Source organism: Ochotona curzoniae, unplaced genomic scaffold (genome assembly GCF_017591425.1).
Source record: "Ochotona curzoniae isolate NIBS_2020 unplaced genomic scaffold, NIBS_Ocur_1.0 contig_1014, whole genome shotgun sequence".
In the NCBI taxonomy this organism is placed as follows: domain Eukaryota; kingdom Metazoa; phylum Chordata; class Mammalia; order Lagomorpha; family Ochotonidae; genus Ochotona; species Ochotona curzoniae.
Window position 1 is genome coordinate 27822346 of NW_024464920.1, and position 14140 is coordinate 27836485.

Below are 14140 nucleotides of genomic sequence, written 5' to 3' on the forward strand. Positions count from 1 at the left end.
TATGATGAACTACTTCTGGCCCCATTTCATCTGAGATGAAACTGAGGCAAAAACTCCTCAAGAAGTAGCCCAAGGTCACTCACTGAGCCACGGAAGGAGCTATGCATAGAACTGAAGTCTCCTGACGCACAGCCCTGGCCCGCATTCCGCCATCCAATGATGCTGCTTTCAATGACCTACTTGTCCTCGGTTCTTGTATTTTTCCTCCTAAATTCCCTCAGGGTTTTGTTGTAAGCTGGCATGTAAACTATCTTAAATGAAAAGTGATCTGATCACATCAAATTCCTAACTTCATTGCCATGATGAATAAAGCTGTTAGAAGATGAATATGTAGGCAAAAAATGATTTTGATTAACCATCAGGAAAAAAATCCCTCAAATTTGCATTTTCAGTAACGTGTGGCTGTTTAGAGATGTCAGACTGAGAAAGAACACTGGAATGAATTCCACCATATTCTACAGCATCCAAGGAAGCCAAAGAAATCACTTTTTTTTTTTTTTGTCAAGTACAGATTTAGAAACCAAAGACAGCCTTCAATTCTGATGTAATCTCTCTTAATATGGAACCAGACACAAATGTACATGGAAAAGGCTCAATCTGGGTAAGACTCCAGATTCACTGTTTGTTTCTTAAGACCTAGGATTTATCACTGAACTCAATGTCTAAAGAGAAACCCAATATGTTCCTTTCAAAAATAACTAAGGAGGGGGCAAGCGTTTGGCCTAGCGGTTAAGATGCCCACATCCCACTCGGGAGTACCTGGACTAGATATGCAGTTTGGTTCCTGGCTCCAGCTTCTTAGTATTGCAGACCACAGGAGGCAGCTGGTGATGGCTCCAGGTAATTGGATTCTTGTCACTCATGCGGGAAACCTGACTTTGATCTGTGCCTGCTCCTGGATGATGAGGATATTTAGGAAATGAACCAGTGGACATGCATCACCTTGCTCCTCACCCTGAAAGTGCAAGATGGCTTCTATACTTGCGAAACATGTACGTTTCTACCAGGACAAAGTGGAGACAGTGGTACATGTGCCAGGACAAGTGAAAGTTGTCCAAGAACCCATCTCACCCCCACCCCTTATCTAGACTTGGAAGATCATCTCTAAATGGTTGATCTTTCCTCCCACATTGGTTTATAACCCATTTGTCTTCCATGCTGGCACCTGGCTGGTCTTTCTAAAACACGAATGTGAATGTCATTCTTCCACTGCCATAGAATAAAGTCCAAAGGCTTTAGCGTAGCATAAAAGCTCACAGGTGTATCTCACTCAGCCACTTCAGGTTCATTTATTACCTTTCCTTCAAGCATGTGAAATGCCTCATGTTTGTTCCAGTTTCCCATGATACTTCAAGTCTTAATTAATTAATTAATTAATATTTTGGAAAGGCAGATCTACACAGAGGAGAAAAAGATCTTCTGCCTGTTAGATCACTCCCCAAGTGGCCGTAACAGCCAAAGCAGAGTCAATCTGAAGCCAGAAGCCAGGAGCTTCTTATGGGTCTCCCATGTAGATGCAGGTTCCCAAGGATGTGGGCTGTCTTCTACTGCTTTCTGAAGCCACAAGCAAGGAGCTGGATGGGAAATGGAGCAGCCAGGATATGAACTGGCACCCATAAGAGATCCCAGCAGTTGCAAGGCAAGGATTTAGCCACTAGGCTACCGTGCCAGGCCCTGAAACTTCAAATCTTGATGTCTTTGGCTATATCACTATTTTTCTCTGAAATTCCTTTCCCCAGATCTTGCACTTGTCAGGGGGTACTGTGGTCAAGCCTTCCATGACTTGCATTCAGTTGCTGCACTTGCCAGTTGGTACTGTGACCTAGCTCAGGTAGCCCATACCCATTCTGGCTCTTGTACATGTCAGAGAGTACTAACAGCCTAGCCCTGCCTATCCTGCCCCCAGTCCCAGCTCTCATGCTCACTCACGGAAGCAGCGACCCAGTAGGGAAGCCCTGGAGGTTCTCATACTAGGCCAGCTCTCAGTTCTGGGTTTTGTGCATGCCAGTGGGTGCTGCAGCCCAGTCGGAGATGTCCCACTGCCAGTCTCACCATTGGGCTGCTGCCCAGCCTGCCCCTGGTCCAGCTCTTGTCAGTGGGTATAGCAGTCTAGCCCAGCCTGGCCCACTCCCAATACCAGCCCCCATGTGAACTGGAGTGTGTTGTGGACCAACCAAAGCCGGCCTGCATCCATTCTGGCTCTCACTAGGACCAGGGTGTGCTATTGACTGGCCCAGCTGACCTACGTCTACACGTGGCTCACACATAGACCACTAGCGCTGCAGCCAGCACGGTATGGAATGCTGCTTATCTCATGGGGAGAAAATGGACAGTTACAAAAGTGAGCTTTCCAAATACCTGAAGCTTTTTGTTTTTTAAAAGCCAAACAAAACCCAATAAAAATATTTAAAATATTACAGGTTAAAAAATCTTTCTAAAAATGCATTACACATCTTCTTACCTTTTAAGGAAAGGATGTTGAACCAAATTTAACCTTTTTGGATGACTCAGTGTCACCATTACGAAACTCAATTATTGTGGAGGGAGGAGGCCTGTCTGCTCCTGTGTTAAATGATTCCAGACTGTTAACCATTTAGTTTCTCCTCATTTCCCTTCTTTTCCATCACTAGGATTTTGTCTTGTATCTTAAGTTGCTGTCATTGTACAAGCCTCCAAAACCAGAGAATCATAAAACCACAGAATTTGAGAGCTGACAGGAATCTTGGAGACCATTATACAGCCTCTCAAGTTTTAAAGATAAGTATGCCCTAAGTAAGTGAGCCATTTCCTTCAATCGGTTGCTTTTAATCTTCTATTTTAATGGCTTTTAAACTGTGTTGTGCAGAGCACTCTACTCAATTTGAGCTCTGGCCATTGTGCTCATCTTTCTTTAAAATGCCAAGAGTAGATCTGATTTAAGAAAATACACTACAAAATAAATACACTGAAGGAATTGAAGAATTAAGATACATCTTTTCTGCATCACAAGCACAGTATACATAACAACTTTAGGTTTTTGTGTGTGAGTATGTATTCTGTTACTTTACTCACTAACCAAGTCCAAGTTAATCATTCAAAGTCTTAGTTTCCATACAGTGAATAATCAGAGTACTCATTTATTAATTTTTCTAACCTAGTTTTTAGAAATGTACAGGGTACTAGAAGAAAAATATATGTGTTTACTCATTAAGAACTCATTATTGTACAAATGTGATACACACACACACACACACACACACACACAAATGTTGAAGGCAGATAATGCTTCTCTAGGTTATAGGTATGGAAACGAAGACAAAGAAGTTGAACAATTTACCCAAGGTCACACAATTAATCAGTGGTAAAATACAGACACCTGTTGTCATGCAGTTGCTGCTCCTACGGAATTCATAGTCTGAAAGAGGAGAAAAGTACACATTCAACTAATCCTGTAACTATGTGACAAAGCAACCATCCAGTGCAGGGGCACAAAACAAACAAACAAAAACCAAGTTAACTACATTCGCAAAGGTAAAAGAAGATGACATGGAGACATTTGAGATGAATCCTAGTAATAGTACCTATATTAAAAAAAAAACAGCAAGCACTTTCCCAGGAGTTACTACCTGTTGGGCACATACCATCTCCTTGATCCTCTCACAATAACCTTTCTAGACTCCTTCTCCAAAATGGATGGAGGAAGTGCTAGATTACAGTAACCTGATTAAGATCACTCTGTCACAAAGTGCCTGGATTCAGGGTTCATTCCAGAATGAATGCAGTGCTCTCCTAATTCCTAGACGTGAACAAGGTGGAGTTGTCTCCAGGTGAGGGGGGGGGGAAGAATAAGAATAGACAGGTGCATGGACAAAAGAGAAAAAGTGGCCAGAGAAAAAGTCCCTGATCCCTACCTCACACCTGCACTGACTGCTCTCTCCATCTAAGGGAAGCTACACTCTACCAACCTGTCTCTCCAATGTCAACACTCAGTTCTCCTGCCACATTGATCTTTCAACTCCTAAAACTTTCTGTTGCCCTTTAACTCTGATAGTACACGAAGTGTTCCCAATTCACTTATTATCCAGCTGATTCTGGCACATCTTCTGAACTCCACCTAATTAACACTTTCTTTATTCAGACAATTCCTTGAAATCCCCTGCCCCGCTGTGTTATCTCCCAGCAGCACCCTTAGTTTTCCTTGATAGCATTTATCCTACTTCATAATCATGCTGGGGTTGTGACTACAGACCATATGCTCCCCGAAGGCGGAGATGATGTCTATTGTTTGGTTGTTGTAGGTTTTTCCCCTGCTGTTTCTTTTCTCTCTCTCTATGCCTGGCACACAATTCAATAGCAGAAGATGAAGCTGGAACTGGAAGAGCATGGCATTTCTTCTATTAACCCATGGTTGGGATAAGATCAAATAGATGCTTAAGTAATGCAAAATCTGGTGTGGTGTGACTGGTGGACAAGGGAAGAAACAGGTTGAACCATCAACTGAGGATAACTTTGACCTCTGAATGAGGGCCTGAACCAAGGCAGCAGCCAGAGGAGGGTGAATTCAGGAGACCATATCAGAGGTATGGCAGGATTTGCTTGTTTGATGGGAGACAGTGTGTGTGCGTGGTGTAAGTCTGCCCTGTAGACTCTTTAACCACCAAGATGGATAAAACAAAACACTGAAAAGTAAATCTGCAAGCGTTAGTCACCTGGGACACCTGCATCAAGGTGCTTCTACTGGAGCCTTGGCCTTGTTCCTGATTCCAGCCTCTTATGGATACACAAACTGTGACTTAGCAGGTGATGCTTCAAGTGGCTAGATCCCTGTCACACACGGGGGAAACCTGGATGGAGTTCCTGGCTTTTTGCTTCTGTATGTGGGTATTTGAGGAGTAAACCAGCAGATGGGAGCTCTCTGGCTAACTTTACCTTTGAAATGAATAAAAAACATAAATGTTTAAACAAAATTTTTTTAAAGGAAACCTGTATAGAAAATTACTATACTGTCCCTATAAAGAAAGTTTAAAAAATAAAGACCACCAACTCTCCCACACAGCCAGAAGCAAAAGAAACCCAGGACTGGGTGACCATCCTCCAAGCACGTTCCCAAGAAGCCAGGAAAGGCCAAGGTCAAGAAGCAGAAATGGATGAAAAGATTCAAATGACAAAGAAGTTTTCTGGGAATAAAGTGGGGTTTGCAAAAATACATTTATCAAAGAAGCATAAAAGAAAGTAAGGAAATAGTACAGGGAGCACAAATGTCATGTTACCTGCATAGAAAGTGCAAAGGCATACATCTACACACTTCGGAAGAGATTATGAGTCCCTGGGTTGAAGAAAGCAAAGAAACTACATATAACACACCCCTGCTATGATGTCATACCCCCTCTGCAGCTTCCTTCCAGTGCGGGGAGAGGACTGACCACGTGACCATGTGGCTACTGACCCCCTGGTGTCACTGCTCTGGCCACTGGAAAGTCTTCTCTCAATTGAAGCTTTCCTCAATAGGGCTTAGACAGTGGAAAGCTAGCATTCCACTCATCTTTGTCTCTGTTCTTTAAAGTAACATCTTTTTCTTGAAAATGAAAACTTCTTCGTAGCTATTCTCCCCAATTTCCTGAGTTTGCGTGAAATGTAAAGGTTACTTTAAATATAAAGTTCATATTATCCAGAGCATCTGGGAATCGATACAGTAAGTCTATTTTAATTTCATATTTAGCAGTAGTAAGAGTACTCAGAGTAGATGGCACCAGGGAGCTGCCATTTTTCACACCTCCAAACGGCACTGCTGTTTCCTCTTACATATGTCGTGATGACAGAGCCAAACTCTCAGCTCCTGCTCTCCCGGAGTTGCTGAAAAGTCCCACCTTGAGCACTGCTGGTCTGGAACACACCACCCCAACTTCTGTCTACACCTGACACTTTGGGAATGGAGTTTGCCATAGAGGAGACCATACGGGCCTTCCTTTACTGCAGTAAAGGCAACACCATGGGTATCCTTGACATTCCTAGCACAGGAATTCTACAGCTCTAGCAACTCTAGAGTCCTGGGGTGAGAGGGGCATCTTTGTTATTCACAGGGAACCCCCTTGGTAGCATGCCTGAGTCTGTGCTAAGGAGGTAGCTCTTGGTCACTGGGGAATACCCACCTTGTGTTCACAGGGTGAGAATGCCCAGCACTGCTCCCTGACCTCTCAGAAGGAGAGAGGCTGGTGACTCACCACTCACCAATGGCCCACGTTTTCTATACAATGATGCTCAGAGTGACTCTGCAACAGGAAACACACTGAGATACAGGCGGGGTGGGCCCTGGACAAGGTGCCTTGACTAATATACAAGTTCTGTTTGGCTTGTTCCTGAGTCGTTTCTGTTGTAATAAACTGGTGATGGCAGTTGCAGCATTTCCCCAAGTTCTGTAAGGCCCTCTAGCAAATAATCAAACATGAGCAGGAAAATAGTTGGCCATCCCTGACTTAACTTCTGATTGGTCAAAACAGAGGCTGGGGTCCACCTGGTGCAGCAGGTCAGTGACCACTTGAGAGTGACCATTCCCTGTCTGGAGTCTCTGCATTCAAGTTCAACGGCTCTGACTCAGATCTGGTTTCCTGCTAACTCATGCCCTGGGAGACAGGAGAGACCAGGATGAAGTTGCAGGCTTGTTACCTGATCCAGCCTTTCCTCCTGTGGGTATCTGGGAAATGAAGCAGCAGATAAAAGAATCTACATCTCTCCTTGACATAAAATGAAATGATAATAAATACAAGTTGTAACAAGGTATAAGCACAGAGCATGTAAATGATATTAGATGAGGGCAGTCTTGTGGAACTGAACCTCATGACTGAGGGATCCAATGCCAAGGCCAGGCAGATGGTGTCAGAGCTGAATAATGGGACACTAGCTGGTGTCTGGAAAGAAGTGAAGAAGAGCATGGTGTGTGACCCTTCTCCTCCATCCAAAACACACATACACTGTCTCAAAAGGGTTGTGAGAGTACAGAAAAACCATTTTCCTTCCAGTAACCAGCACAGGGTCACCCTTTCTTAGCCAATCTGAGTCATTCTAGAGCAGCACTACAGGACTGGGATGGAGGATGCTCAGAACAAATGCCTTCACCGGAAGCAACCATGCCTAGGGGAGGCAGCCCTGACAAAACCACGGAAGCACGAAGGCTCACCAGTCAGTTAGGACTGCAGGCAGGAGAAGCCGTCTTCTTCACCTCCACCTGCAGACTCAAGCTCACGCACAGTCGGTAGCCAGTGCCTGGGCCGACACAGGGGGCTTCTAGGAGCATGGGATTCAGACACTGTCAATGAGTGCTTGGGATCAAGCTCTCCCCGAGGCCGGTGCGTATTCCCTGTCACCAGGCTCCCATCCCAGAGAAAGGAATCTCCCTATTTCTTCACCATTTCATTTTATCCCATTTCATTTTCTTCAGGGCATGTTCCACTTTTACCATAGTTACTGCATTCGTTCAACATTATTCAATTTTACTTGAAATTTCAATTTTATTACCTATAATTAATTTGTATCTCTCCTGGCTATCTTAGTCAGCAGCAGGCTGTTCCTGATTCCCTCTCCATTCCTCACTTCCTCCCCAACTTCATTCCAGCTGTGGTAGACTCTTATTTGACTCTAGTGGTCCACTGTTGGTAACACCATGCCAGGAGCTCTAACTTGTGAACACTTTAAAATGCACCATACACTATTGATGACTGTATGTATGAGGTTATACAGCAGATCTCAAGAGCTTATGTAACTCACATGACTGACATTTCATACCCTGGTTAGTAACTCCTGCATTCACTTCCCCACGCCCTGGGCAGGCATTCCTGTACTCTTTGCAGTTGCGAATTTGGCTGTTTTCACCATCTCGTTCAGTGCTGTCCTTTTTGCCATGGCCTATTCCACTTTGCATAGAGTCCTCAGTTTCACTCACATCGGTGCATGCTGCTCAAACTGCCTTTCCTTCTCCCCACATCCTTCCTTCCCTCTCTTTAGAAACACACTGTGCTTTTATTATTTCTAAAATTTCTTTTTATCTTACATTCTTATCACATGTATGCTAACCATAGGCTGCGCTGGAAGAAGAAAATATTGGATGTCTCCTTTTTCTTTTTTTCTCCTTTAAAATCATTTAGTCCCTTGTCTGAGTGGATGGGCCTGCATGGAACTCCTGTTCCTACAAACAGTGATGTCCTCAGTTGAATAATAATGCATGAGAAAGGTTCCGAGGTTTTCTTTCCTTTTAACGGCAGAATAATATTCCACAGTGCGTATCTGTCATGTTTCATTTAGTCATTCATCCGACCACAGGTATTGAAGCGACTGTGAATAGTGCCGTGCTGAACAAGGGCTGTGGACAACTCTCCAGACTCCGACTTCCATAAACACATGGGGGTGGGGCTGCTCCCAGGATGCGTTCTTTCTCTCTTTCCACGGCAGCCTGGTGCCAGAGATTCCCAGATCCCTCGTCACTGCTGCTTACTGCTGCCTCCTGAACGAAAAGCTTGTGCTGTTCACCCTTCCAAAGTTCTGTGGCTACGAGTCCTTCAAAGCTCAAGAGACGCTATGTCCTTTTCTCAGGTTCAGCCAAACTTCACACTTCGCCTTCCTCATCACTTGCACTCTAGTTAAGTCATACTGATGCCAGTATGGACTGGCATGGATTTCTGATACTGGCATACACTGCTACTGCCAACACTTTCATAAAGGCCCCGAGTCCCTGGCTTGCCCAACAAGTGATTAACAGAAGGAGCTTTGGGAGTCAGACTCACTTTTTTTCACCTAACAGCTATGTGTGGCAGGCAAATTATTTATCTGTTACATGAGACTAGCGTTTGACATAGCGTTTGACTAGTGTTTGATCAAAAATAACATGCCATTCACGATGGTTGGCATATGGAAGTCACTCAAAATACTTTTTGTTTAACACTCAATCCTCATCTTCCTCCTTACACTTAACGCACCTAATTCATGTTCAGCAGTCATACCAGCTACTTTCTAAATCAAAAGACCTATTCATGCCTGGGTTTAAAAACCCTTTTGTCATGGGAGGGGGGAGTATGAGTGTTGAAATGCTGGCATCCCCTACTGAAATGCCATTTCAGGTCCCAAAACTGTTCTATTTCTGAGCCAGCTCCTGTTAATGTGCTTGGAAAAACAGCAGAAGATGACCCGAGTCCTTGCATCCCTGCCACTCATGTGGGAGTCAGGATGGAGCTCCTCCTGACTTCTGGCTTTGGCCCGGCCCAACCCTGGATGTTGCAGCTGTTTCAGGAGTGAACCAGCAGACGGAAGATATGTGTCTCTCCTTATCCCTCTCCCTTCCTCTCTGTTGCTGTTCATTTCAAATACCTAAAAGTAAATGTCTTTAAAACATAAAACAAACTTTTAAAAAGGTTTTAATAAATTTTCATTGCCTACATGACAAATACCATCTCCAGAGTATGGTACTAATGACCTTTTAGAAATCTAACACTTAGTAGCTGGTGTTGTAGAGTAGCAAGTTAAGCTACTACTGGCAATGCCAGAATCCTCTGTGTGGGCTAGTTCAAGGTCTGGCTGCTGCAGTTCTTATCCAGTTCCCTGCTAATGTGCCTGAAAAAGCAGCAGAAGATGGATTAAATACTTGGGCCCTTGTACCCAGTGGGTGACTCAGATGAACCTATTGGCTCCTTGTTTTGGCCTGGCCCAGTCCCAGACACTGTAACGATCTGGGGAGTAAACCTAACAGACAGAAGATTTTTCTCTCTTTCTCTATCTCTAGTCCTGCCTTTCAACTAAATAAATCAATCTTGGGGGTGGGTGAGGAAAAAGGAAATCTAACCCCAAGCTACCTTACCAGTTCATAAACTCACCATTCCTTAGCATACAGCCTCTCCCACTAAGGTACCTTGCAAGATCAAGCCTTGGTTTCTCTATTGCAGTCACTCCATTTTAAAGGTTCTTCCTTTTTTTTTTTTCTGGTTGAGAAAATCTGCTTATATTGCATGCAAGTCTGTCACCATTAATAAATTTAACTCCTTAGAATCAAATGACCTCCCTTTATAAATTTGGCACATTGCATTCATTCCATACTAACTGAAAACAGAGCACTGTACTGGGTGCAGGGGATACAAAGACTGACCCACACCCTTAGCAAGTTTGTACCATCTGGGCAGGAAAATGTATATGCGAGAAATTACCGGTAAAGGGAGACAGGTTGAAGAAAAGAATGGTGGCTCTAGATCCTAGGTTTATGTTAAAGCCCTTAGGAACAATTTTTTTAAGTGCTAATGTCTGAATTCAATCATAAAAGGTTCAAATTTATATGATGTGTGGCACAGTTTTTCAAATGCTCCTCTGGCAATTATGTGCAGTTGCCTGCCAGCCACAGCTGTATGAGGGAGACCCACCTTGCAGATGGCACTTGGGGTTGTTCCACAATTCTCTGCCCTTCTCCTCTTTTCCTTCCCAATTCTACACGATGTAAGAGACATTGTCCGTTCCCCAAATCATGGGTAGGTTATGACTGTTCTTTCTTATGACTTGGTTTAAGTGCTGGTAAAGGAATAAATCATGAACAAGGACAAACGAATGAAGATTGACTATGAGAAGCAGGGGCAAAGCTTCCTTCCTAACCTCAAGGAAAACATCCCAGGAAAGATAAGATCTTCCTGCCTGTGGACATTGCTGCATTGACTGTGACATCAACTACAGAAGCCACAATTATAACCATGAAGGGAGCCACATGTAGGCAGAATTGGGTTCTCAATAATAGTCCAACCTTAATAACAACCTTTTATTAAACAACAAACTTCTTAATTGTTTGCCTTAGTATGAGTTTACCTGAAAGAGAAAACACCCCAACTAATGTACAGCTGAACCAAACCTGAGCATCATGGCAAGCAGCCAAGGAAGATGAGATCTGAGGAGAGTCTTGAGCAAGACAATCAAGAAGCCAGAGATACAAATAACAAGACCTGGAAAGAAAGGCATGAGCTATTCTGGAACTGCACATAGTTTAGGATGGTGACTACCAACAGTAGGCGAGGGGAAATGAGGCTGGCCAGCTGGTGATCTGGTGTGAGAGCTTAAGGAGTTCAGAGGCTGTAGAAGAGAAAAGATGGCTATAAATCCTTCACAGTTCCTCCTATGGCAGGAATGAGTCGATTTCAAAATGTCACAATCTGGCTGGGCAGAATCAGGCTGGACTGCAACAACCAAGGGTTCCAGTGGAAGTAGGGAGTGAAAACAGAACCAACCCAGCAATTGCAACCACCAGCTGATTGGGGCGATGGACTATGCCGGGCTCTGTACTTGCTAGCACATACAAGAATCTGGTTTGAGAACACCTCAGACAAAGTTTCTTTGGAGATCTCCCCAATTAAAATGCTGGACTCAGAACCCTAACCAAGAAGAGAGAAGACAGAACAGGTCAACCAACCATCCATCTCAGGTATATGTTGGCAGTGAAATATGGGGCAAACGGAGACTCTATGATGGACTATGTCAATCAGTGGATTCTTCAGAGACTTCATAGTGCTTGGAGTGGCAAGATTGGCAGCGATTCATAATTGTTGAAATATCAAAACCACTTGAGCAAGAACCTCAGAGCATACCGTACATCCGGGATTTGGGGAGGGTGGAAAATTAATACCCCCTTTTAAACATGAAGGAAACAATATGGAAAAAATAATAGTCTTACCCACTTTCCTGTAGCCCTTGAACCTTTTTACCCTAATTAACTATGTAAAGATTGTAAAAATTAAAAAAAAAAAAAGTCACAATCTGGCTGGCTCTGTGGCTTGTTCTGAGCCATGGAATATGTCAGAAATGATATGATTAGTAACCCAGAGCCTAAGCCTGCTCCTCTCAAGTGTACTAGAGAAGAAAGGCTAGACTGAGGAGAACAGAGGTACCTTTGCCAATAGCCAGCACCAACGCTGGGCACATGAAGGGGAAGCCATCTGGACTAAGTAGCTCAGTCAACACAGCAAACCACAATACATAATTATATTGAGCCCTAAGATTCAGGATAGTTTGTAATAGAACAATAGGTATCTGAAGCATAAGTCATGCCAAGATGTTTAGTCTTTGTTCTGAAAACTATGAGGAGAAATGTGGCTGGACTAACATTGATAGAGAAATTGCCTTAAGAGCAGCTTGGAAAATGACTGAGTGGGGCTGAGTGGAGGTGGGAGGACTGGTTAGAAGACCCTTGAAAGAGAAATAAGCTTCTAGTATAGCAGCTAATGGACTGCTTAGAATACCACATCCTATATCAGCGAGCTTGGATTCAAGTTCTGGCTCTGATCCTGACTCCCACTTCTTGATGATATACATTCTGGAAAGAAGAAAAAACAGGTCAAGTACTTAGGTGCCTATCACCCATGGGGAAGATCAAGACTCAGTTTCTAGCTCCTGGCTTTGACCTGGCCCAGCTCTGGCCATTGAAAGCTTTTAGAAGTCAACAGCAGATGGAAGAGTTTCATCAAACTCAGAGCAATGAGTTAAGAAATAATGTGGATCTGAACTAAGAAGATACAGAAGAGTCATTATGGGATAAAATTAACATGATAATGAATGTATTCATTACGTTAAAGAGAGTAAAGGAAAGAAATGAGAATTACTCACAGGATTCTGGCTTTGGTAAATGCATGAATAATAGTGCCATTCACTAACAGAGTTTGTGGGAGGAAAACAAGGTTTGATGTAACTGGAACAACCAAGTACAGTTATGTGGAAAGGAGTTTTAACTACTTAGTAAATGTTTGGTGAACAAATTAGTAGATAAGTCAAGTCTGGTACTGAAATGGTCTAGTGCAAGGAACTGCATATGTATCATTTATATGACTACAATTTGGTCTCTATGTCAAATAAAATTTTAATAATATGAACTCATTTTATTGACATTTCAGAATAGAAAAGGTAGGATTTGATTAGGTCCAAAATACAGACAAATCCTTTCATTGTCAGCTTCTGTTCATTCATTTACAATTCTCAAGGAGTGTGACTAATACACAATGTTCCCCTTTAAGACACTGACATTCCTTCATGTATCTAGAGGGAGCTTTCCTAACCACACAATGGAAGAAGCTAAGACTGACATATTGTTGTAAAATAGAAACAATCTAAGATTTATCAATGTGGCAAACTTAGAAGCTACAAATAGTTTGAATGTACACATATAACTATTGACTTACCTTTGATGCTGATTAAAATAGCAAGTAAATGGCTGGGAACCAATCTCATCTTTCCAGTACTGTTGCCAATTCATGACACTCTCCAAATTCTTTTGATTTTCTCTTTTACAGGGAGGAATATAGGAGCACTAACAAAACGAAACAAAGAAGACAAGCATTATTCTACAAAGTATTTGAATATGGGATTAGCAGGAAGTACAGATGTAGAGGGATCACAGCACTGGTTGCCTATGATCCTGCTCAGTGGCATGAGTGTGCTACAGGCATCACCATGATTTTTCCCAATTCCACCCATCAGCTTCTAGCATCAGGAACCAAGAAGAAAAGAGGCCCCCGAATACTCCAACCACCATGTCTATTGCACAATCCAATGCAAAGCCCATATTTACTCAGTTCAATCAGTTTGTGGGAATTGCCTATAAGGACCAGTGTTCATGGGCACACTGCTCATGACCTCGGCAAGCCATCTTAGTCCGTTTTTCTAAAGAGCTGGAATCATGAAGCCAGTAAACCCAATTGAGATCTACCTAAATGCACCCAAATTGAAACAGTTCAACAATATTTCAAATTTCCAGTTTGGCATAATGACCAAAACTGTTTTGATAATAATATAGCAAAAACAAAATCTGCAGTCATTAGAAAATTAGGTACAGTTTCCCAAATGATGAGTTACAATCTAACAACAAATGAAAAAGCAAAAAACATTATCTCTCTTTTTGGGACTCGTCAGTCAGTGGAAGGCATCTCCTCCCCACCCCACCTTGAAAACCCCCATATATTAAACATTTTCTCCATTTCCACTTTCAACAAGTAAGTTCACACAGTTCTTTTTCAGACACTATCCACAACTCACTGAGGTTCAAGTGTTGTCTGTGTTGACCCTCTCTCTGTACTGAGAGGAAACAGAAAATTTCCTCTCAGTACAGAATGATCTTTGCTAACTGACGCCTTTTCCCAGCTGTGCTGCTGACAAAGTA

General features: G+C 43.0%; 1 protein-coding gene across 1 annotated transcript in view; it reads right to left on the bottom strand.

Moving 5' to 3' along the window:
• Window positions 1-14140, bottom strand: part of KCNMB4 (potassium calcium-activated channel subfamily M regulatory beta subunit 4) — a 57875-nt gene that overhangs the window by 20506 nt on the left and 23229 nt on the right. The window contains exon 2 of the mRNA XM_040981755.1: window positions 13164-13291. Coding sequence (XP_040837689.1) covers window positions 13164-13291 — 128 coding nt within the window. The remainder of the gene's footprint in view (window positions 1-13163; window positions 13292-14140) is intronic.